A 25,710-nucleotide genomic window follows, 5' to 3' on the forward strand; every position below is an offset into this window, starting at 1 on the left:
CAATAGTAGAATAGTTGATCTGTTTACCTAGTCGGCTTGTTGCTGTGTGTTCTATGCAAGAGAAACATTCCTCTCTAGGCACATCCAAGACTGCCATAGAGAGGGAAACAGGCATTCTGACAAGCAGTCAATGCACAACAGTCCTTGCAGTCTTTGGGAAAACAGCAGTTTTAATGGCCTTAGTTAAAAAGAGGAGGATCCCAGCTTTCCGTTGCTACTTTCTTTATTTCTCAATTCCTAAACATGGAACTGTATCATTTTAAACCCAGAGTGTTTAGCAGCTGTATGGTTAAGCACCTTAATGCTCTGCCATTCACCTTGAGTCCATAGGGGAGACTGGGGCTAAATGTAGCATGGGTCAATTGTAGGGTAACTTGGGGTAAAACGCCACCTAACCTTAAAATCATTTTCTGGAGTGAGTTTTTTAAAAATAGTGAGGAGACAGATGACATTAGTTGAGCAAGAGTAACCAGGCAACCAGGGAAAGTGTTTCTAGCCACTATGCTGCGTCAGTTGGGCTACAGGTGATAAGGCTTATTGCTGATAGCATACCTGACAATATGGACTATGTATAGGCTATATTCATGGTCCAATATGTTACAATAGTTATGTTATTGGGCTCATTTCTGGAGGTGGAAATGATATTTTAGATGGCGTCAGCATCATTTTATTTTCATTCATTTTAGAATAGAATGTCCTTTTTAAATAAAGTCACCAGAACTGAGCTTGTCAGTGCTTTTATATAAACATCCCCCTGCGACCCCCCCCCCCCCCCCCACCACTGCTACAAATTATTCTAGAGGAAACACTGAAACAGACACACACACCCGGCTAGCCGGGGTCAGGCCCTGTGGGTCGGCAGACGTGCAGGCAGTCGGTAGCGTAGAGGCCAGATGGTGGTCAGAGTCTGACCCGTATCTACTTCCTTATTGGTTTATCGGTTTGTTTGTGTCCACAGGACTTGTTTGTTTGGTTGTTGCCATGCTGTTGGGGTTGGGGGTTAGCGGTCATGTGGGGGGGAGGGCGTGTGTGTTTGTGTGAGAGAAAGAGCGAGTGTGTGTGTGCGTGTGTTGTCTGTTATACTCTGAATGACTGCTTAGGCTGCGCTTCTGGGTAAAAAAGCCATTCTACAGCTGTGATCACTGATCCTTCTGGAGGGCTTTTATTACTGATGATGATGTCAGTGTGTGTGTGTGTACATGTTTGCGCGCAGAGGTTAGGAAGGAGTCACTGGGATCACCGGGATTCTCAGAAGATAGCTGTGCTCTGATCTGGGAAAGGACTTGTAGGGAGACACATATATGTACAGTATACATTATGAACATATTCTCTCTTTCTCTTTCTCTCTCTCTCTCTCTCTCTCTCTCTCTCTCTCTCTCTCACTCTCACTCTCACTCTCAATCTCACTCTCACTCTCACAAACACTAACACACATCCCCCCTCCGCTACAGTTTATGGTCATCTTGGGTAAATCAGGCTCCACCGATTGTGCTGTTAAGTATCCCCTCCACGAGCTGTCAACAGCTCTGCCTCATGCCCTCATCACCCTCCCTCTCTCGTCCCTGAGGGTGACCTCCTGGTTGCCCCCGGCGACCTCTCTCTGTCTGATTGACCGGCGTGCTAGGCTCTGCCCGACTCCCTCATATGACCTCACCCTCTACCCAGAGTGCCCGCTGTCTGCTCTGATCAGACACAGGGCACAATGAACAAAGAGGGACTTGACTTGACTGATTGTAAAGAGTGTGTCAGACCCCCCTCCTCTCATCAAAGGTCAGTGGGCAAACTGTGTGTGTGTGTGTGTGTGTGTGTGTGTGTGTGTGTGTGTGTGTGTGTGTGTGTGTGTGTGTGTGTGTGTGGTTTATCAAGTCCTAATAGGACTGGTGTTGTAACTCCAAGGGCACAAGTTCACAGTCTGTCTGTCATTTCCCTGCCAACCTTTCCTCTTCTCCCCTCCTTTCCTTTCCTCCCCCACTCTCCCCTCCTTTCCTCTTCTCCCCTACTCTCCGCTCCTTTCCTACTCTCTCCTCCTTTCCTCTCCCTTACTCTCCCCTCCCCTCATTTCCTGTTCTCCCCTCATTTCCTCCTTTCCTCTCCTCCCCCACTCTCCCCTCCTTTCCTCTCCTCCCCTACTCTCCCCTTCTCCCCTCCTTTCCTCTTCTCCCCTACTCTCCCCTCCTTTCCTCTCCTACTCTTCCCTCCTTTCCTCTCCTCCCCTACTCTCCCCTCCTTTCCTCTCCTCCCCTACTCTCCCCTCCTTTCCTTTCCTCTCCTCCCCTGCTCTCCTCTCCTTTCCTCTCCTCCCCTACTCTCCTCTCCTTTCCTCTCCTCCCCTACTCTCCCCTTCTTTCCTCTCCTCCCCTACTCTCCCCTTCTTTCCTCTCCTCCCCTACTCTCCCCTTCTTTCCTCTCCTCCCCTACTCTGCCCTCCTTTCCTTTCCTCTCCTCCCCTACTCTGCCCTCCTTTCCTCTCCTCCCCTACTCTCCTCTCCTTTCCTCTCCTCCCCTACTCTCCCCTTCTTTCCTCTCCTCCCCTACTCTCCCCTTCTTTCCTCTCCTCCCCTACTCTGCCCTCCTTTCCTCTCCTCCCCTACTCTCCCCTCCTTTCCTCTCCTCCCCTACTCTCCCCTTCTTTCCTCTCCTCTCCTCCCCTACTCTCCCCTCCTTTCCTCTTCTCACCTACTCTGCCCTCCTTTCCTCTCCTCCCCTACTCTCCCCTTCTTTCCTCTCCTCCCCTACTCTCCCCTCCTTTCCTCTTCTCCCTTACGCTCCCCTCCTTTCCACTCCTCCCTACTCTCCACTCCTTTCCTCTTCTCCCTTACGCTCCCCTCCTTTCCACTCCTCCCTACTCTCCACTCCTTTCCTCTCCTCCCTCTCTCTTTCTCTTTCTCCATGGCCTTTAATCCTCACTCTGCTTAGCAACACACAAATATTCACTCTCATAATCAACAAACACACACACACACACCCTCTCATACACAAACACAAACACCCTCTCACACACACAGAGGAGAACGTCAATCCTCCTGTCGGTTGCGTCAAACTTGACTCTTAACTCTGATTGGCCCATTCTCTCTGCTTCCACCACTCTGATTGGCTTATGGGTGCCCACACCTCTGTGTACTGTAGGCTACTTCCTACTCTGAGTTGGCTGGCACTGACTCTGGCACTGCCTTCTTCGTGTGTGTGTATATATGTGTGTGTGTGTGTGTGTGTGTGTGTGTGTGTGTGTGTGTGTGTGTGTGTGTGTGTGTGTGTGTGTGTGTGTGTGTGTGTGTGTCCTCTTTGATCATGCTAGGTCTGCTGGAGTTCTACTTATTGTATAGATTCACAACCTCCCAACAACCCCTTCTTTCTCTTTCTGCCTTTCTTTCCTACTTTCCCGTCAAAGCTCTGGTCTTTCTTGGCACTGCCAGTTGCCCCAGCCCTACCCCAGCCCCTCTCTTTCTGTCTCTCTTCCCCTCCAGACTCTCTCCCTCCCCCTCCCTTCTCTTGGCACAGAGAAGAGTGGCAGCAGGGTTAAGACAAGTCACATGGCTGGTTCACCACTTCCCACAGAGCCACAGACTGTATCTATGTAGTCAGTCCAGACTGAGTTGCTATGTTGTTGTATGTTAGTGTCTACTAGGCTACACAGCTACAATATACACCAGATGCTACAGAACGGCTGAGAGATCCCTCTTACATTACAGTATTGCATATCTCCAAAGCACTTAGTCTTGCATTCAAAAATTGATAAAGGCCTATTTTGTCATTGTGAATATATTGGAGTCGGAGCTTGAACATGATAATGTGAGATATTGCTCTGTAGAAGGTCTTGGCTGTAGGAATGTTTCATATCCCTGTTATCTCAATGGTGTTTTGGGGGTAGTTGATATCCTTGTGCGTACGGCATCCCTTCATGTGTGCGCTTGTGTGTCTGAAGTCTAGAAGGAGTAGGATGTTTTCCTTTTCTTATCACTGTCCTTGGGCCAAGCAAACGCTCACTAACCCTACAGTATATTCGTGCTAACTTTGTTGTCGAAGCAAGGTGGTGGGAACGAAAAGACAGTAGACAGAGAAAAATAATCGGATGGACAAATGAGAGACCAAGAGAAACTGAGAAAATGAGACGCAGAGAGCAAGAAAGAGAAAAAGATTTGATAGAGTGAGAGAGAGAGAGAGAAAGACAGACTGACAGACACAGAGCGAGAGAGGTTTACCTTAATGCACACCTCTGGCCAGGCGGGCAGAGAGGCGGCCAGAGACGCGGGCAGAGACGCGGGCAGAGAGGCAGGCAGGAAGTCCAGTGTGTGTAACAGACCTCAGGCTGCAGCATAAAGAGCCAGTGTGTATCTGGACCAGCAGGAAGTGTGAATGTACCGGGATAAATCTCTCCCTTCCCTCTCTGGTTTCTACTCTACTGTACTATACTTCACACACACACACTCTCTCTCTCTCTCTCTCTCTCTCTCTCTCTCTCTCCTTCCTGCTCTCTCTCTCTCTCTGCTTCCTGCTCTCTCTCTCTCTCTCTCTCTGCTTCCTGCTCTCTCTCTCTGCTTCCTACTCTCTCTCTCTCTCCTTCCTGCTCTCTCTCTCTCTCTGCTTCCTGCTCTCTCTCTCTCTCTCTCTCTGCTTCCTGCTCTCTCTCTCTGCTTCCTGCTCTCTCTCTCTCTCTCTGCTTCCTGCTCTCTCTCTTTTCTGTCCATTTCTCTCTGTGATCTTTTCTTTGCTTTGAAACTTATACAGCCGCATTACATGTACAGCATTACAGATTATCTGTCATCTGACTGTAAAAGAGTCTAGATTTATGGAGAGCAGGCTGAAAAGAGTACACATACTATCTCACATGAAATAAGGCTGTTCTCTTGATATGTATCCCGCTACCCCAAAATACCTTAGTCTCCCTTTTCAATTTCCACATCATCTACATTCTTTCACTGCTTTCTCCTTTTTTTAATCTCTTTCTCTATTACTAACATGCCGTTCTCTCTGTAAGTCTAGAGTTAACTCTGAGCGGGTCAAGAGACTCTTGGCCAGCAGGCCTAGGCCATGTGTTTTACTTGCATTTACCCCGTATCCATTCCTGTGCCAGCAAAATGCCGCCCAGTGGCGATACACAGTAACAACACCCACTAATACAGTAGAAATCGCCCCATAAAGAGAGAGAGAGAGAGAGCCCGGTTCCCCTTTCCTCCTTTTGTAAAAACATATTTATTTGGGTTAAAAGTCTAAGCCGCTGGGTGGGGGTTGGTTCTAAGCTGACTTATGGAATTGTTTTAATAAGGTCATACTATGGATCATTTAGCTATTTGATTTGGAATTATAGGACCCTTTAGGTATCTCCAAACAAATAAAAAAAATATTGAATTTGGCTTTTACTACTGTAGCCCACAGAAACTCATTGAATAACACATTCAGAAATGGCAAAAAAGACAGTAAACAAATACATCATAAGGAATAAGGTTTAGATGTGTTTGTCCTATATCTAGGAGATATAAGAAAGATCAGGAAATATATATTTACACATATTCAACCCCTTATTTTGTTGGCAAAAACTACCACCATACTTCCAGTCATTTGTATGGGTTACCTTTAGACAATTGGGTCGTAAGAAAAATGGAGAACACCATTGTGTTCGTGAGAGTGGCCCCTTTCTATAGAGTGGTCATATTAGTTTGTAGGCCAACCCGTTTGGATGCTACAGACGTTTTCGTGAGAAGACCGATTTTCAGGGATGTCTCCTGGTCTGACAAACAGGGCCTACATTTTTTGTTGTTGTTGTTGTCAAACAGCACTTTCCACCGCAGATGCGGAAGGGCGACATAGGAGGATGCGGTAGATTGAGACACAGCCCATGCAAAAAAATGTTTTATATCTAGTTTAACTAACTAACTAACACACACACACACACACACACACACATATAGACACACATACATACACACACACACACTATGGCCGTGGCCCCTAACTCTTTAGCCTGAGCAGAGATGAAGGTTAACAGGGTACTAACACAGAGATGAAGGTTAGCAGGGTACTAACACAGAGATGAAGGTTAGCAGGGTACTAACACAGAGATGAAGGTTAACAGGGTACTAACACAGAGATGAAGGTTAACAGGGTACTAACACAGAGATGAAGGTTAACAGGGTACTAACACAGAGATGAAGGTTAACAGGGTACTAACACAGAGATGAAGGTTAGCAGGGTACTAACACAGAGATGAAGGTTAGCAGGGTACTAACACAGAGATGAAGGTTAACAGGGTACTAACACAGAGATGAAGGTTAACAGGGTACTAACACAGAGATGAAGGTTAGCAGGGTACTAACACAGAGATGAAGGTTAACAGGGTACTAACACAGAGATGAAGGTTAACAGGGTACTAACACAGAGATGAAGGTTAACAGGGTACTAACACAGAGATGAAGGTTAACAGGGTACTAACACAGAGATGAAGGTTAGCAGGGTACTAACACAGAGATGAAGATTAACAGGGTACTAACACAGAGATGAAGGTTGATCCTAATAGTGCTGGGCGATATATCTAATTCATTTGAATGTATGTTTTTGCGTGATATTCCAAATGCCTGTATTAAAGAATCAAGGTTTTGTTATTTTCCGTTTTTGTGAGCGTATGTCTGCTTGTTCTCATATTTTTGGTCTCGTCTCCTTCGCTCCTCTGTGCTGTGGGCACCTTCCCATTTACACCAGAGATCTGTGTATAATGACGAGATGCATGTCTCCTCCCTAACAATGGGGGGAGTCGTCCCCAAGGCGGGAAGGCAGGCGACAAACTTAGATCCAAAATAAGCCCATAGAAGTGCCGCCTTTGCCCAGTTTTGGATAGGTTTTAGTGAGAGTGAAACCTCTTGCATCACCTCTTCCTATACGGTTTACACACAACCCTCCCCCGCTGCCTCTCACGCCAACAAAGCTGAGATCACATCTTCCTCTCTAATGAGCGATTTCAACTCGCTATTTGCATTTGAGGTTTGGTCCAACATTATTTTACTGTAATAGAGTAGAAGTCAACTTTTCAGAAGATACCCTTAAACGATAGTATTAATGAACATTCATTCTGGAAAATGAATGCTCAGTTTGTCGCATGCTGCATTGGTACCAATGTATCACCAGCAGCATTTTAGCCAAAGACTGCTATACTAGCTGTCTAGTCTGTGTTTTAGAAATGTGCAATAAGCCTGAAACATAATTATATAAGGAATTGGCAACTAGTTCTCACTCTGAGAAATAAGGTAGGCCACTTGATTTCAACATCTGAACAAAGTGGACAGGCTATCATGCTGTTCAAACAATTGGAGACAGATAAAAGGGTGTGTTCATAGCGATTCAACTGTTCTACCTTGTTAGCGAGAAAATAGATCCAAGTTGGCTAAACTTGAAATATAAAGAGTCACTGGCTAATCACTAGCACCTGGGCTGGAGAGATTGTTGCCTGCTACAACAAGTTCGTCATTATTAGTGGCTGTGCATTATGCAGGGTTCTAGTTCCATTTGGAACCAAAAAGGTCATTTTCATAGACTTGAAATCCAGATCATTGATTATTGCAAAAAAAAAGCAGGTTAAACTATTTAGAATAAATAATACAATTATTAGTGAGTCGTATGGTTGTGGAAGGCTTATATTTAGCCTAGGTATAACTTCACAAGCCTTGAATTCATTAGATTATTGCTGACTGTTTGAAATGCAATGTATTTGACCTTTAATTATACAACGCGTATTTAGAGAAAGCATTAAAAAAATCTCTCTATATATATATTGTGAATCGCCCATAAGTTAGAAAACATTTAGATAGTATTTTTAGGCCATATCTGTCACGTCCTGGCCAGTATAAGGGTTAATTAGTATTGTAGTTTGGTCAGGACGTGGCAGAGGGTATTTGTTTTATGTGGTTCTGGGTGTTGTATGAGTTAGGAGGGTATTTGATTTAGTATTCCGGGGTTTTGGGCACTGGGTGAGTTTCATGAATTCTATGTTGAGTCTAGTGTGTCGTTTTCTATGTTTGGTTAATTGGGGTTGGGACTCTCAGTTGAAGGCAGGTGTTGTCTATCTGCCTTTGATTGAGAGTCCCATATATTAGGGTGTGTTTGTGTTTGTTATTGGTGGGGGATTGTTCTGTGTTTCGCCTTGTGCCTTACCAGACTGTTTTTGTTGATTGTTCGTGTTTTGTTATTTTTTGTACGTTCATTTTGTAGTTAATAAAAGTCAAAATGAGCCTGCACATACCTGCTGCGTTTTGGTCCTCCTTAACCGACGACAACCGTGACAGAATAACCCACAAACATTGGACCTAGCAGCAGAGGAAGGAGCAGAGGGACTTTGAGTTGGACTGGCGGGAGAAGTGGACCTGGGAGGAAGTTCTGGACGGGGCCGGACCTTGGCACCAGGCTGGGGATTATCGCCGCCCGCAGTGGGAAATTGAGGCAGCCAAGGCAGAGAGGCGGAGGTACGAGGCCATGGACGCGCTGAGGGAGAAGCACGAGAGGCACCCCCAAGAAATGTTTTTTGGGGGGCACACGGGTAGTTTGGCTAGGCGTAGGAAGAGCCGGAAGCCAGCTACCCGTGGTTATATGGAGGAGCGTATGGGGTGGAGAGCACTATGTTTCGCTGAGAAGCGCACTATCTCACCCATACGCACGCACAGTCCGGTGCGAGTTATTCCACCCCCTCGCAGGTGCCGTGCTAGAGCGGGCATCCAGCCTGGTAGGAGGATGCCTGCGCAGCGCATCTGGTCGCCGGTACGCCTCCGAGGACCAGGCTACCCAACTGCCGCTCTACGCACGGCTACCATCAGGCCCCTGCACAGCCCAGTCTGCCCTGTACGAGCACCCCGCTCGTACAGGGCTACTAGTTCCATCCAGCCAATGCGGGTTGTGCAGGAGGTAAGATCTAGACCGGCTGTGCGCCTCCATAGCCCTGGGTTTCCAGCTCCTGTCTCTCGTGCGGACCCGGAAGTGCGTCAACCCAGTCCGACTCGTCCTGTTCCCGCTCCCCGCACTAGCCTTCAAGTGCGTAAACCCAGCCCCGCCAGTCAACAGTCGTCGGAGCTGCCCGCCAGTCAACAGTCGTCGGAGCTGCCCGCCAGTCAACAGTCGTCGGAGCTGCCCGCCAGTCAACAGTCGTCGGAGCTGCCCGCCAGTCAACAGTCGCTGGAGTGGCCAGACTGCGCTGAACTGCCGGAGTGGCCAGACTGCGCTGAACTGCCGGAGTGGCCAGACTGCCCAGACTGTCCCGAGTGGCCAGACTGTCCCGAGTGGCCAGACTGTCCCGAGTGGCCAGACTGCCCAGACTGTCCCGAGTGGCCAGACTGCCCAGACTGTCCCGAGTGGCCAGACTGTCCCAAGTTGCCAGACTGTCCCGAGTTGCCAGACTGCCCAGACTGTCCCGAGTTGCCAGACTGCCCAGACTGTCCCGAGTTGCCAGACTGCCCAGACTGTCCCGAGCTGCCAGACTGCCCAGACTGTCCCGAGCTGCCAGACTGTCCCGAGCTGCCAGACTGTCCCGAGCTGCCAGACTGCCCAGACTGTCCCGAGCTGCCAGCTCGGGGCAGTCTGGCCAGACTGCCCCGAACTGCCAGAGTGGCCCGACTGCCCGGAACGGCCAGAACCGGAGCCACCTCCTGATATAGGTGGGTTGGGGAGGGGGGGTGTAGCACAGTGCCGTCGTTGACGGCAGCCACCCTCCCTTCCCTCCCTTTAGTAGAGGGGAATTTTTGTTATGGTGTTTGGGGTTGTTGTTTTTTTTTGTTTTTTGTTTTTAAGGTGCTTCCGGGGTTAGCACCTTTAAGGGGGGGGTACTGTCACGTCCTGGCCAGTATAAGGGTTAATTAGTATTGTAGTTTGGTCAGGACGTGGCAGAGGGTATTTGTTTTATGTGGTTCTGAGTGTTGTATGAGTTAGGAGGGCATTTGATTTAGTATTCCGGGGTTTTGGGCACTGGGTGAGTTTCATGAATTCTATGTTGAGTCTAGTGTGTCGTTTTCTATGTTTGGTTAATTGGGGTTGGGACTCTCAGTTGAAGGCAGGTGTTGTCTATCTGCCTTTGATTGAGAGTCCCATATATTAGGGTGTGTTTGTTTGTTATTGGTGGGGGATTGTTCTGTGTTTCGCCTTGTGCCTTACCAGACTGTTTTTGTTGATCGTTCGTGTTTTGTTATTTTTTGTACGTTCATTTTGTAGTTAATAAAAGTCAAGATGAGCCTGCACATACCTGCTGCGTTTTGGTCCTCCTTAACCGACGACAACCGTGACAATATCGCCCAGCCCTAGATCCAAGTCTCTCTCACACGTCTCCAGTGTGTGTCTGTGTATATGTAGGGTTCTGACTGAGCCCTAGGGGTCCTACGGGGACTATAACAGGCCTGTCAGCATCACTCCCAGCCACTGAATTAGGCAATCTATTTCCACCCGGCTATCCATATTAATTATGAATCAGTGTGTATCTGTTGGGACTGTGACCAACAGGCCAGCTTGCATAGTAATGATCCCCCAATGTGGGGGACCGATCATGTACTGTGTCAAAGAGAAGGTTTGGTGACATCTTTTATATAATTTTTTACCTTTATTTAACCAGGCAAGTCAGTTAAGAACAAATTCTTATTTTCAATGACGGCCTAGGAACAGTGGGTTAACTGACTTGTTCAGGGGCAGAACGACAGATTTTTACCTTGTCAGCTCGGGGATTTGATCTAGCAACCTTTCAGTTAATGGTCCAACACTCTAACCACTAGGCTACCTGCCTCTAACCACTAGGCTACCTGCCCCTCAGTATCAATGCTTTATTAAAAGATCACTTTCTGGGAGAAGACAGACACAATTGTTTTCTCTTTATACACTAATTGGTCCATAAACAATAAAACATCTTTCTGTATGCCTATAGGGCACTCCATGTATGACTTAAACACATTGTATTACAGGGCAGCGGTAAGCTGCATTGATACAACAGAGAGAGAGAGAGGAAGAAAGAGGGGTGAATGTGTAGTGGTATTATTAGGATAAGAGGATGAATGGAGAGAGAAAGCAGAGCCAAGGTGGCGGTGTTGTTTATGGGCATGCAGCCAGCCAGCCCTCTCCCCCTTCCCTGCCTCCCTTACCCACTCTACCAGTCCCCTGGCCTGTCTATCTAGCCCTCCTCTATACTCCCTCCATTCTTCCCTCTCTCCTCCCTCATCCATGCCCTGCCTGTCTATCTATCCTCCAGGCCAAAGCCCTGGAACATCCCTCCCTCCACCTCCTCCCTCCCCTCCATCCCTCCATCCCTCCCCTCCTCCCTCCCTCCATCCCCCTCTCTCCCTCCCCTCTCTCCTCCTTTTCCCTCCCTTCATTCCCTCCTTCCTCCACTGTCTATTTGTCCTCTAGTCAGGGCTCTAGGCCCCAGCCCTGGAGTCCTTCTCCCCTACCTTCTCTCCATCAATCCCTCTATCTCTCCATCTCCCTCTCCCTCTCTCCTCTCTCCTACTTTACCCTCCCTTCCCCAATCCACCCATCCCCTGCCTATCCTCCAGGCCCCAGCCCTGCAGAGTGCCCCTCCATCCCTCCCTCCCTCCATCCCTCCTCTCTCTCTCCCTCCCTCCCTCCCTCCCTCCCTCCGCTCTCTCTCCGGGGTCCCCTTGGTGCGGCACGGCGGTGTTGGCAGAGCGTGGGCGCAGGCGGCACACAGACGGGCGCACAGATGGGCAGCAAGCTGCGCGGGGCGGCTAGGCACACCTGCTCTCTCTACTCAGAACCCACTGCTGCCACTACACTCCACACACGTGGGCTTCTGCCTGGTTTGACTGGCACAGTGCATTGTGGAAACGCACATGCACACAAATGGAGAAACGCACACCGACGCACTCATAGGCAAACACACACATACACACATTTAGGATGGATCATTTCTCTTTTGTCTTGGGTCAGAGGCTTTTAACTCAAACAGGAGCAGTGCTACAGGGCTTATTGACCTGCTACTATAGGGTCCTTAGTCACACTGTCAGGACCCCCATCAAAGCAGGGGTGTCCATACAGACTGCTTGCAGAGAAGTATAATTTTTTTTAATCTACTTATATGAAAATAAATGACTAAATGATAAATAAATAATAAAAGAGAGAAAAACTGGAAAAAGTAATAAAATAAACCAGCTAAAAAAATAAACCCAGGAAAATATAAATACTAAAATAATGTCCAATAAAAGAGCTGAGTGAACATCTGTGTGGGATAGCCGAGGGGATTAGGAGGGTTGGAACATTTTAAGCGCATTAAGGATTAAAAAAAGGTCAGAATGTTTAGCAACATACCCATAAACCTCTTAAGCGAAACCCAATTGGGAGGCTTGGGTACAGCGTTATCCTGTGTTTTGGGGAAGAAGCGAATGGAGGGAGAAGGACTGAGGGAGGGAGGGAGGGGGGACTGAGGGAGGGAGGGAGGGATGGGGAGAGTTGACGTGGAGGCAGTACTGCGTTATCCTGTGTTTTGGGAAGAGTGAGGAATGAAGGAGGTAAAGGGAGGGAGAGTTGGCATTCGTGAGGGGAATCTCTGTGAATACGCACTGACACACACACACACACACACACACACACACACACACACACACACTGGTAAGATGTACAGATGGCCATGCACTTGATGGTGCTCACTTGAGGTTTTAACATGTTGGAACAGAGGAGCGGCTTTACATTACAAGCATTAAAATAGTACAGGTGTGTGTACACACTCATTCACAAGGACTCTTCTCTGCCATGCCCTATAACACATCTGGCCAGCTGTGGGCTGTTCTTGGTTTTGACTCCACTTTCCCCTCTCTCTCTGATTTATAGACTTAAGTGTGTGTGTGCGTCAGTGTGTGTGTGTGTTTTAATCTGAGTCAGTGTGATTGTGTGTCAGTATGTGTTGTTTGTGTGTGTGTGTGTGTGTCAGTATGTGTTTGTTGTGAGTGCTTAGTGTTTAATCTGGGCTGTTTGGGCTTTATTCTGCCCCTCAGTTAGCCGTCTGTTAGTCCGGCCGGGCTGCTCAGTGTGACATGGTCTGTCTGACCTTTGTGACCCCAGAGGCCAGCCGGTCACCACCACCGGTCAGAGATCAATGGGGATTAACACAAACATACACACTGAAACACACACTCAAAGGTCAACAATCAACTAGATTTAACACCGAACACAGCGGGGGGGGGGGGGGGGGGGGGGGGGGGGAATGAAAGTGGAGAGATATTTGAGACAAATTAAGAACATCCTTGTCTTTGTACAGACTCAGTGAGCATAGCCTTGCTATCGAGAGAGGCCGCCGTAGGCAGACCTGGCTCTCAAGAGAAGACAGGCTATGTGCACACTGCCCACAAAATGATTTGGAAACTGAGCTGCACTTCCTAACCTCCTGCCAAATGTATGGCCATATTAGAGACACATATTTCCCTCAGATCACACAGACCCACAAGTGAATTTGTAAAAAAAATCAAGCATTGATAAACACCCGTATCTGTTACGTGAAATACCACAATGTGCCGTCACAGTAGCAAGGTCTGTGGTCCGTTTTCATCTGTTTATTTATTTTCCCTTTTATACTTTAACTACTTGTACATTGTTACAACACAACACTGTACATACTGTACACAACACTGCCAATAATATAACATTTGAAATGTCTATATTCTTTTAAAACTTTTGTGAGTGTAATGTTTACTAATTGTTCCCTTGTTTATTTCCCTTTTGTTTATTGTCTATTCCATTTTCTTTGGCAATGTAAACATATGTTGCCCATGACAATAAAGCCCTTTGAATTTATATTTGAACCACAGAGGAGGAGAGGGAGGGGGAGAGAAGGGGGAGAGTTGTATGAAAGTGAAGGTTAGGGAAGAGAGGTTAGGGAGGAGAGGAGAGTGAATGTTAGGGAAGAGAGGAGGGAATAGAGGTTAGGGAGGAGAGTGAAGGTTAGGGAAGAGAAGATGGGACAGAGGTTAGGGAGGAGAGGAGAGTGAAGGTTAGGGAAGAGAAGAGGGGACAGAGGTTAGGGAGGAGAGGAGAGTGAAGGTTAGGGAAGAGAAGAGGGGACAGAGGTTAGGGAGGAGAGGAGAGTGAAGGTTAGGGAAGAGAGGAGGGGAGGGGACAGAGGTTAGGGAGGAGAGGAGAGGGAAGGTTAGGGAAGAGAAGAGGGGACAGAGGTTAGGGAGGAGAGGAGAGTGAAGGTTAGGGAAGAGAAGAGGGGACAGAGGTTAGGGAGAAGAGGAGAGTGAAGGTTAGGGAAGAGAGGAGGGGAGAGGACAGAGGTTAGGGAGGAGAGGAGAGTGAAGGTTAGGGAAGAGAGGAGGGGAGGGGACAGAGGTTAGGGAGGAGAGGAGAGTGAAGGTTAGGGAAGAGAAGAGGGAACAGAGGTTAGGGAGGAGAGGAGAGTGAAGGTTAGGGAAGAGAGGAGGGAGGAGAGTGAGGAGAGGAGGAAGCAGAGGGAGGACAGAATGGAGAGACTGATGAGAGAAGGAGCAGAGGAGTGGAGAGAGAGAGAGGAACCACAGAGGGAGGAGTAGAGGGGAGAGAGGAACCACAGAGGGAGGAGTGGAGGGGAGAGAGGAACCACAGAGGGAGGAGTGGAGGGGGAGAGAGGAACCACAGAGGGAGGAGTGGAGGGGAGAGAGGAACCACAGAGGGAGGAAAGTGGAGAAGAGAGGAACCACAGAGGGAGGAGTGGAGGGGGAGAGAGGAACCACAGAGGGAGGAGTGGAGGGGGAGAGAGGAACCACAGAGGGAGGAGTGGAGGGGAGAGAGGAACCACAGAGGGAGGAAAGTGGAGAAGAGAGGAACCACAGAGGGAGGAGTGGAGGGGGAGAGAGGAACCACAGAGGGAGGAGTGGAGGGGGAGAGAGGAACCACAGAGGGAGGAGTGGAGGGGGAGAGAGGAACCACAGAGGGAGGAGAGGAAGGTTGGGGAAGTCAGGGTTAAGGGAGGAGAGAGAGAGAGAGTGAGTGAAAAGAGAGGGTTAGGAAGGAGAGAGAGGAAAGAGAGAGAGGGTTAGCCAGGAGAGAGACAAAAAGAGAGAGCTAGGCAGAAGAGAGAGAAAAAGAGAGAGAGGGTTAGGAAGGAGGGGAGAGAAAAGAGCAGACATAGTGGGGGGTATGTTAAGGCCATGAAGGCTTACTGTATAATGGTTGTGGTGGGGCTGTGGTAGGAATAATATGGGGATATGGGGTGGGCTGTGGGGATGGCTGCTGATGTGTGTATCATGGGGCTTCGATGGGGGAATTGGGAGGGAGGAGACTGTCGGTGTCTAAAGCCATGGGATTGTCAGGGTTTGTGGGGACTGGTGGGAATATGGGATTGTCAGGGTTGGTGGGGACTGGTGGGTTTATGGGACTGTCAGGGTTTGTGGGGACTGGTGGGAATATGGGACTGTCAGGGTTTGTGGGGACTGGTGGGAATATGGGACTGTCAGGGTTTGTGGAGACTGGTGGGAATATGGGACTGTCAGGGTTGGTGGGGACTGGTGGGAATATGGGACTGTCAGGGTTTGTGGAGACTGGTGGGAATATGGGACTGTCAGGGTTGGTGGGGACTGGTGGGAATATGGGACTGTGACTGTTTGGGTCTAGGGATGCCTGCTTTACATCAGGCTTCATGAAACTCCATTGGGGGAATTTGGGGAGGAGCAGTACAGGATTGTGATTGTGTAAAGGGACTATTTGGGATTATTTGGGATCCTATATTTGGGATTATTTGGGATCCTATTTGGGATCCTATAGCTGTGGGTGGCTGTGTATGTAGTCAGGTCCAAAATGATTGGCACCCTTGATAAAGATGAGTAGAAACTACTGTTTAAAATAAATGTATTAACATTCTACCTCTTCCAATTAATCTCAGTTTAAGGAACTGTCATGGCTTTCCATGGCTTCCTGTTTCACCGGGGTATAAATATGAGGTAACACTCATGTAAAAGCCCTTTGTCATCCATCACCATGGGAAAAGGCAAAGAACTCACAAACGAAAAGAGACAAATGGTTGTTGACCTTAATAAATCAGGCAATGGGTACCAAAGCATTGCTAAAAAAAACAAAAAAATACCACTTACCAAATTAGGGCAACAATTAAGAAGTTTAAAACCACTGGAACAGTGGTAAACCTGCCTGGTAGAGGATGCATGTGTATCTTGTCCCAAAGCGCAGTGAGGAAGATAGTTCTGGAGGAAACGAAAAGTCCAAGGGCCACAGTTGGAGAATTCCAGAAATTGGCCGCAACTTCTGGTCACCAAATCTACAATTAGATGCCACCTCCGTGTCAAAATAAAAAATTATATTGTATTTGTCACATGCGCGGTCTTATGACTTGGGTGAAGAAGCGGTCTCGGAGCCTGTTGGCCCTGCGTGAACAGTCTATGGCTTGAGTGGCTGGAGTCTTTGGAAATGTTTCGGGCCTTCCTCTGACACCGCCTGATATAGAGGTCCTGGATGACAGGGAGCTCTGCCCCAGTGATGAACTGGGCTGTCCTCACCACCCTCTGTAGTGCTTTGCGGTCGAGGGCGGTGCATTTGCCATGCCAAGCGGTGATGCAGCCAGTCAAGATTCTCTCAATGGTGCAGCTGTAGAACTTTTTGAGGAACCGAGGTCCCATGCAAAATCTTTTGATCCTCCTGAGTGGGAAGAAGCGCTGCCATGCCCTCTTCACGACTGTGCATGTGTCTGTGGACCATTTTAAGTTCTTAGTAATATGGATGCCAAGGAACTTGCAGCTCTCGGCCCGCTCCACAACAGCCCTGTCAATGTGGATGGTGCTCTCCCCTCTTTCTCCTATAGTCCACGATCAGCTCCTTGGTCTTACTGAAGTTAAGGAAGAGGTTATTGTCCTGGCACCACACTGCTAAGTCTCTGACCTCCTCCCTGTAGGCTGTTTCATCGCTGTCGGTGATCAGGCCTACCTCCATCGTCACCACACAGTCTTGGGTGAACAGGGAGTACAGGACAGGACTAAGCACACACCCCTGAGGGGCCCCTGTGTTGAGGGTCAGCATGGCTTACTCTCACCACCTGGGGCTGGCCCATCAGGAAGTCCAGGATCCAGTTGCAGAGGGAGGGGTTCAGTCCCAGGGTCCCTAGCTTGGTGATGAGCTTGGAGGGGACAATGGTGTTGAACGACAATGGTGTTGAACTCTGAGCCGGAGTCTATGGACAGCATTCTCCCATAGTTATTTCCCCTCTTGTCCAGGTGGGAGAGGGCAGTGTGAAGTTCAATTGCATCTGTGGATCTGTTGGGGTGGTATGCGAATTGGAGTGGGTCTAGGGTGTCTGGGATGATGGTGTTGATGTGTGTAAGGACCAGCCTTTCAAAGCACTTCATAATTACAGATGTAGGCAGGTTACCTTGGAGAACAGACTTGGACAAGGAGAGATGAAAAATGTCAGTGAAGACACCTTCCAGCTGCTCTGTGCATGCTTTGAGAACGCGCCCTGGTATTCTATCTGGCCCTGTGATTGTTAACCTGTTTAAATGTTTTGCTCACATTGGCCACAGAGAGCGAAATCACACAGTCATCTGGAACAACTGGGGCTTTCACGCAAGGCACAGTGTTATATTCCTCAAAGCGAGCATAAAAGGCATTTAGCTAGTTTGGGAGTTCTGCATTGCTGGGAAACTCACGTCTGGGTTTCCCTTTGTAATCCATTATCGTCTGCAAGCCCTGCCACAGACGACGAGCATCGGAGCCGGTGTAATAGGATTTCATCTTCCTCCTATATTGTCCTTTTGTTTATGTCAATAGGCTCTTTGGAAGCGTTGCCCCAACAAATTTATTTTTCTGAGAGCAAACAACAAATACGACCGCATGGAGTTTACTAAACGGTAGAGGCGCTTGGGTTGGAACTGATGCTATGGTCAGATGACATGAAAATAGTACTCTTTGGCCACGCACACCAGTGCTGGGTTTGGCGTCAAAATAATGATGCATATGCAGAAAAGACCCTCATAGCTACTGGAAAATAAGGTGGTGGATCTTTGATGTTATGGGGCTATTTTGCTTCCGCTGGTCCTGGTGTCCTTGTCAAGGTCAACGGCATCATGAACTTTGCCAAGTACCAAGACATTTTAGCCCAAAACATGGTTGCCTCTGTCATGAGGCTGAAACTTGGCCGCAAGTGGATCTTCCAGCAAGACAATAACCCCAAGTGCACATCAAAATCCACAAAGAAATGGTTCATTGACCACAAAATCAACATTTTGCAATAGCTCCCCATTGAATTAAAGAGGGCAGTCCATAAGTGCAGACAAAGGATATCAAGGATCTGGAAAGATTCAGTCTGAATAGAAGAATGGTCTAAGATCCCAATGTGTTATCCAATCTCATAAAACATTGTAGAAAAAGACTGTGACATTATTCTCACAAGGGGAGGGTGGCGGAGAATTGACAGCTGGAGTGCCAATAACTTTGACACCTATCTTTTTGTGCTTTTTTGTATTACTTGTTAAACAAAATGTCTTTCTCTGAGCAAATGTATTAGTAAAAAATTGCATACAATAAAGCTCAGAATTATTTATTTTATACATACTTTTTTGCACATCTTTATCAAGGGTGCCAATAATTTTGGACCTTGGAGGTGTTGTGCGGTAGGCTGTGGGGTTTTGGGGGGTAGGAGTAAAGGATGTTAGGGGAGCTGCAGGGGCATGATTTGGGTTTCTAGGGAGGGCTTGGGGGGCTGTGGAGTACAGATAAGAGGTCTGGATGTGTGTCTAGGATGCTGGGGGGAGGATGGGGGAGAGACAGAGACACACACACACTGTGGGGGAGGCCGGGGGGGGGGGGGGGGGGGGGGGGGGGCTGGCTGCCTCAGTGCCTGCAGCTGGTGTCAGGGTGATAACCAGCAGGCAGTTCCACCTCTGTAGTGACATAGAGATACACATAAGTGGTACTGAATAAGAGTTCACCAGCAGTTATAGTAGGGCTAGGCTAGGCTAGGCTAGCCAGGCTAAAGCTACCAGAGACGTAGAATCAGCTGTGCTGTGACTGTCAGTGTGACTACTTCACCAGAGTGGGGTTCTAGAGTGTTGTTCTAGAGCACTGGGGGTGCTGTTAAATGGGGGTTGTCAGTGGGCCTGTAGTGTTGGCTGTCCTGATATCTCTTATCATCTCTGATAGGAACAGAAGCTGTCTGTCATGCATGCTTCATCAATCACACCTATATCTGGGCCAAGGAGCAGGTCCAAGTGGTGCTAACCACTAGCCTACAAATCACTCACATCAAAGTACATTTACTGGGGATTGACTGAGGGGAATCTGTTTGAATCAATTTGTATCATTCCAGAAACCCTGATTGGGTTGAGGGTTCTGTTTACTGTGTTTATTCAGTTAAACCACTTTAACACCAACTGCTTTCCATTGGATTGTAGCTCTGACACACACACACACACACACACACACACACACACACACACACACACACACACACACACACACACACACACACACACACTGGTAAGATGTACAGATGACCATGCACTTGATGTGCTGTACGTACTGTGTTGGAGAGTCAATGCTTCTTATTATAGATTCAAGAGGCGAAACACAACAGGAAGAAAGTTCAGTGGACGCTATTTTCTTTCTTAACAGTTTTCGTTGGCCAACGTATATGTTTACTTTGAGTGTGTGTGTGCGCGCGCACAGTTGTGTGTGAGTGGCGTCAGCTAGCTGGAATGCTTCGCTACCGCCAATGCTAAAATGGCTGCCAAGCCATAAGATGGCTGCCAGGAGCAGCGAGAAAAGATAAGAGAGGGAGTGAGTCTGCAGAAGGGAGGAAAAAGGAGCTCTCTTTCTATTCCTCTCTTTCTGTTTCTCTCCGTCTCTCGCCCTCTCTCTCTCTGTCCCAAACCTCTTCTCCTCTGCTTTTCTTTCCATCCTGTTCTCTTTCTCTCCCTATATCTCTCTCCCCCTATCGCTCTGTCTCTCTACTTCGCTCGTTCTTTCTCCATCTCTTGCTCTCTCTCTCCCTCTGTTCCTCACTTTCTCTGTACCTCTCTCTCTCTCCTCTCTAAGCATTAGCAAGCAGTGAGACAGGTCTGTTTTTGTTTCTACTAGCTAATCTTGTGGCTTAGTGTGGCGAGGCTGTGCTGTGCGTGTGACTGTGTGCGTGCGCGTGGTGTGTATGTGTGCTTGGTGTGTGTTTGTGCATCTTTGTGTGTGTGTCTATGCGTGTTGGCATCAGTCCTCTCCTGCTCCGTTATCACCTACATGCTGCAGATAAACACCTCCATTCGTTAGGCCTGGCTGTGGCCCTGCAGATGTCATGCCCACGCCACTGGTACTGTACACGCATACACACACACTCCGTCATTCAGAAACATACACTCATGCTTGGTTCGTGCCCTGAATGCTGACTGGCTGACAGCCGTGGTATATCAGACCATATACTGTACCATGGGTATGACAAAGCATTTATTTTTACTGTTCTAATTATGTTGGTAGCCAGTTTCTAATAGCAATAAGTAACCTTGTTTTTTTGTTGGTAGATGGCCAATATACCATGGCTAAGGGCTGTATCTAGGCACTCTGCAGTGCGTTGTGCAGAAGAACACCCCCTTGGGCCTTATTGCTTAATTATACATAGACTACATTCTGTGCATGGACATAGACCACAAAACACACGCACATGCCAGATAGCACACAGTGCATAAACAAAGAAACACACAGCAATCACCAATAGTACTTTCTGTGTCAGCCTTGGTTCTCCACTTTGTTCTAATGGATCAGTTAGCCTGTAATGACACATGCTGGAGGTTAGGGAGTCTTTACTGAAATACTTCCCCTGTAACAACCTCTCCCTTGTGGCTGTAATCTCTACTCTAGTCCCTGGCTTCTGCGGCCTACCAATGCCAAGAGCAGTAATAAGGTTGTGACAGCTGTGTGCTTGTGTGTAGTGTGTCTGTGTGTGTGTGTGTGTGTGTGTGTGTGTGTGTCACTGCTGTCTCTGTCAATATCTAAAGGCCACTGAGTTTCCTTCACCTTTACCACACTTAGCCTTAAATCCCCGGACAGCCCAGGGTGTGTGTGTGTGTGCGCAATCCAACATCTAACAGCGCAATCATATCCCTCTTCTTAATCTCACTTAATACCTCCTTGCTGGCAGGGTTTTAGGCTGCATAAACAGAACACCTTAAACACACACACACACACACACACACACACACACACACACACACACACACACACACACACACACAGTAAATCTGAACACCTTGAGACAGGAGTTGTGGGGGGGGTTAGGAACATTGGGAACATTCTGTGACATTGATATACACAAATAAACACTGTATACAGACACCCTCCTTGACCCTTAGTGAAGCAATCTCCGTACTCTTCTCAAATATCCCATCTGTCAGTATAGAATCTATGACTGAAGTTCAGAGGGGTTCCAACACCTCCTCCCTTCCTGTTTCCTCACATACAGCAGTATACTTTGTATCTGCCACAGCCAAGCTAAATCCCTCTCTTCTCTTCTCCTCCAGAATCTGGACAATCAGACAGCTCCAGCCAACAAGGAGACACAGACATCAAGCCACCGCCCAATGGTAAGAGAACACTCACACACACACACACACACACACACACACACACACACACACACACACACACACACACACACACACACACACACACACACACAAACACACACACACACACATCCTAACCCTTCTCCTCCTTCCTCTGCAGGGCACCTGAGTTTCCAGGACTGCTTCGTCACCTCAGGAGTGTGGAACGTGGCTGAGCTCGTCAGGGTGTCACAGAGTGAGTATCTACCCCTCTCTTATCCTTTCTATATATAGCTCTATCTCTCTCTATCTATAGCTCTATCTATCTCTATATCTCTCTCTTTCTATAGCTCTATCTATCTCTATCTTTAGCTATATCTATCTCTATCTTTAGCTATATCTATCTCTCTCTATCTATAGCTCTATCCATCTATCTATAGCTCTATCTCTATCTATAGCTCTCTCTATCTATAGCTCTCTCTATCTATAGCTCTATCTATCTATAGCTCTATCTATCTTTCTCTATAGCTCTATCTATCTTTCTGTCTATAGCTCTATCTATCTCTCTCTATCTCTATATATCTCGATCTATAGCTCTATCGATCTATCTCTAACTATAGCTCTATCTATCTCTAACTATAGCTCTTATCGATCTATCTCTAACTATAGCTCTATCTATCTATCTCTAACTAAAGCTCTATCTATCTGTCTCTAACTAAAGCTCTATCTATAGCTTTATCTATCTCTAACTATAGCTCTATCTATCTATCTCTAACTATAGCTCTATCGATCTATCTCTAACTATAGCTCTATCTATCTATCTATCTATCTATCTATCTATCTATCTATCTATCTATCTCTAACTATAGCTCTATCTATCTCTAACTATAGCTCTATCTATAGCTCTATATATCTCTATCTATAGCTCTATAAGTCAGAAGTTTAAATACACTTTAGCCAAATACATTTAAACTCCTTTTTTCACAATTCCTGACATTTAATCCTAGCAACAATTCCATATCTTAGGTCAGTTAGGATCACCACTTTATTTTAAGAATGTGAAATGTCGGAATAATAGTAGAGAGAATGATTTATTTCAGCGGGTAGCCTTCCACAAGCTTCCCACAATAAGTTGGGTGAATTTTGGCCCATTCCTCCTGACAGAGCTGGTGTAACTGAGTCAGGTTTGTAGGCCTCCTTGTTCGCACATGCTTTTTCAGTTCTGCCCACACATTTTCTATGGGATTGAGGTCAGGGCTTTGTGATGGCCACTCCAATACCTTGACTTTGTTGTCCTTAAGCCATTTTGCCACAACTTTGGAAGTATGCTTGGGGTCATTGTCCATTTGGAAGACCGATTTGCGACCAAGCTTTAACTTCCTGACTGATGTCTTGAGATGTTGCTTCAATATATCCACATTATTTTTCTTCCTCATGAGGCCATCTATTTTGTGAAGTGCATCAGTCCCTCCTGCAGCAAAGCACCCCCACAACATGATGCTGCCACCCCCGTGCTTCACAGTTGAGATGGTGTTCTTTGGCTTTCAAGCCTTCCCCTTTTTCCTCCAAACATAACGATGGTCATTATGGCCAAACTATAGCTCTGTCTATCTATCTATCTATCTATCTATCTATCTATCTATCTATCTATCTATCTATCTATCTATCTATCTATCTCCATCTATAGCTCAATCTCTCTCTATCTATATCGCTCTATCTATTTCTCTATTTATCTATAGCTTTGTCTATCTATCTATAGCTTTGTCTATCTATCTATAGCTCTATCTATCTCTATCTATAGCTCTATCTATCTATCTATCTATCTCTCTATCTATACCTCTATCTATAGCTCTATATATCTCTATCTATAGCTCTATCTATCTATCTATCTCTCTATCTATACCTCTATCTATAGCTCTATCTATCTCTATCTATAGCTCTATCTATCTATCTATCTATCTATCTATCTATCTCTCTATCTATACCTCTATCTATAGCTCTATATATCTATCTCTCTCTCTATATATATATATATATATGTATATATTTATAGCTCTATCTATAGCTCTATCTATCTATCTGGAAGACCAATTTGCGACCAAGCTTTAACTTCCTGACTGGTGTCTTGAAATGTTGCTTCAATATATCCACATTATTTTTCTTCCTCATGATGCCATCTATTTTGTGAAGTGCATCAGTCCCTCCTGCAGCAAAGGACACCCACAACATGATGCTGCCACCCCCGTGCTTCACAGTTGGGATAGTGTTCTTTGGCTTTCAAGCCTTCCCCTTTTTCCTCCAAACATAACGATGGTCATTATGGCCAAACTATAGCTCTATCTATCTATCTCTATCTATAGCTCAATCTCTCTCTATCTATAGCTCTAACTATATCTCTCTCTCTATTATTCTATAGCTTTGTCTATCTATCTATAGCTCTATCTATCTCTATCTATAGCTCTATCTCTCTCTCTATCTATACCTCTATCTATAGCTCTATCTATACCTCTATCATAGCTCTATGTATCTATCTATCTCTCTCTATATCTATATATCTATAGCTCTATCTATCTATCTGGAAGACCAATTTGCGACCAAGCTTTAACTTCCTGACTGGTGTCTTGAAATGTTGCTTCAATATATCCACATTATTTTTCTTCCTCATGATGCCATCTATTTTGTGAAGTGCATCAGTCCCTCCTGCAGCAAAGGACACCCTCAACATGATGCTGCCACCCCCGTGCAGTTGGGATGGTGTTCTTTGGCTTTCAAGCCTCCCCCTTTTTCCTCCAAACATAACGATGGTCATTATGGCCAAACTATAGCTCTATCTATCTATCTATCTATCTATCTATCTATCTATCTATCTATCTATCTATCTATCTATCTATCTTTGTCTATAGCTCAATCTCTCTCTATCTATAGATCTATCTATATCTCTCTATCTATTTATCTCTATCTATAGCTTTGTCTATCTATCATACCTCTATCTATAGCTCTATCTCTATCTATACCTCTATCTATAGCTCTATATATCTATCTATCTATCTATATATATCTATAGCTCTATCTATCTATCTACAGTGGGGGAAAAAAGTATTTGATCCCCTGCTGATTTTGTACGTTTGCCCACTTACAAAGAAATGATCAGTCTATAATTGTAATAGTAGGTTTATTTGAACAGTGAGAGACAGAATAACAACAACAACATCCAGAAAAACACATGTCAAAAATGTTATAAAATGATTTGCATTTTAATGAGGGAAATAAGTATTTGACCCCTCTGCAAAATATGACTTAGTACTTGGTGGCAAAACCCTTGTTGGCAATCACAGAGGTCCGACATTTCTTGTAGTTGGCCACCAGGTTTGCACACATCTCAGGAGGGATTTTGTCCCACTCCTCTTTGCAGATCTTCTCCAAGTCATTAAGGTTTTGAGGCTGACATTTGGCAACTCGAACCTTCAGCTCCCTCCACAGATTTTCTATGGGATTAAGGTCTGGAGACTGGCTAGGCCACTCCAGGACCTTAATGTGCTTCTTCTTAAGCCACTCCTTTGTTGCCTTGGCTGTGTGTTTTGGGTCATTGTCATGCTGGAATACCCATCCACGACCCATTTTCAATGCCCTGGCTGAGGGAAGGAGGTTATCACCCAAGATTTGACGGTACATGGCCCCGTCCATCGTCCCTTTGATGCGGTGAAGTTGTCCTGTCCCCTTAGCAGAAAAACACCCCCAAAGCATAATGTTTCCACCTCCATGTTTGACGGTGGAGATGGTGTTCTTGGGGTCATAGGCAGCATTCCTCCTCCTCCAAACACGGCGAGTTGAGTTGATGTCAAAGAGCTCCATTTTGGTCTCATCTGACCACAACACTTTCACCGGGTGTCCTCTGAGTCATTGAGATGTTCATTGGCAGACTTCAGACGGGCCTGTATATGTATTCTTTAGCAGGGGGACCTTGCAGGCGCTGCAGGATTTCAGTCCTTCACGGCGTAGTGTGTTACCAATTGTTTTCTTGGTGACTATGGTCCCAGCTGCCTTGAGATCATTGACAAGATCCTCCCGTGTAGTTCTGGGCTGATTCCGCACCGTTCTCATGATCATTGCAACTCCACGAGGTGAGATCTTGCATGGAGCCCCAGGCCGAGGGATATTGACAGTTCTTTTGTGTTTCTTCCATTTGCGAATAATCACACCAAATGTTGTCACCTTCTCACCAAGCTGCTTAGCGATGGTC

The 25,710-nt window shown here is 46.7% G+C and overlaps 1 protein-coding gene across 1 annotated transcript in view; it reads left to right on the plus strand.

Annotated features, from left to right (window-relative positions):
• Nucleotides 1–25,710, plus strand: part of LOC115147355 (nuclear factor 1 X-type) — a gene marked incomplete in the record, with an annotated part of 152,111 nt that overhangs the window by 97,381 nt on the left and 29,020 nt on the right. The window contains 2 exon segments of the mRNA XM_029689564.1: nucleotides 21,447–21,509; nucleotides 21,652–21,726. Coding sequence (XP_029545424.1) covers nucleotides 21,447–21,509; nucleotides 21,652–21,726 — 138 coding nt within the window.

Source organism: Salmo trutta, chromosome 14, assembly GCF_901001165.1.
Source record: "Salmo trutta chromosome 14, fSalTru1.1, whole genome shotgun sequence".
NCBI lineage: Eukaryota > Metazoa > Chordata > Actinopteri > Salmoniformes > Salmonidae > Salmo > Salmo trutta.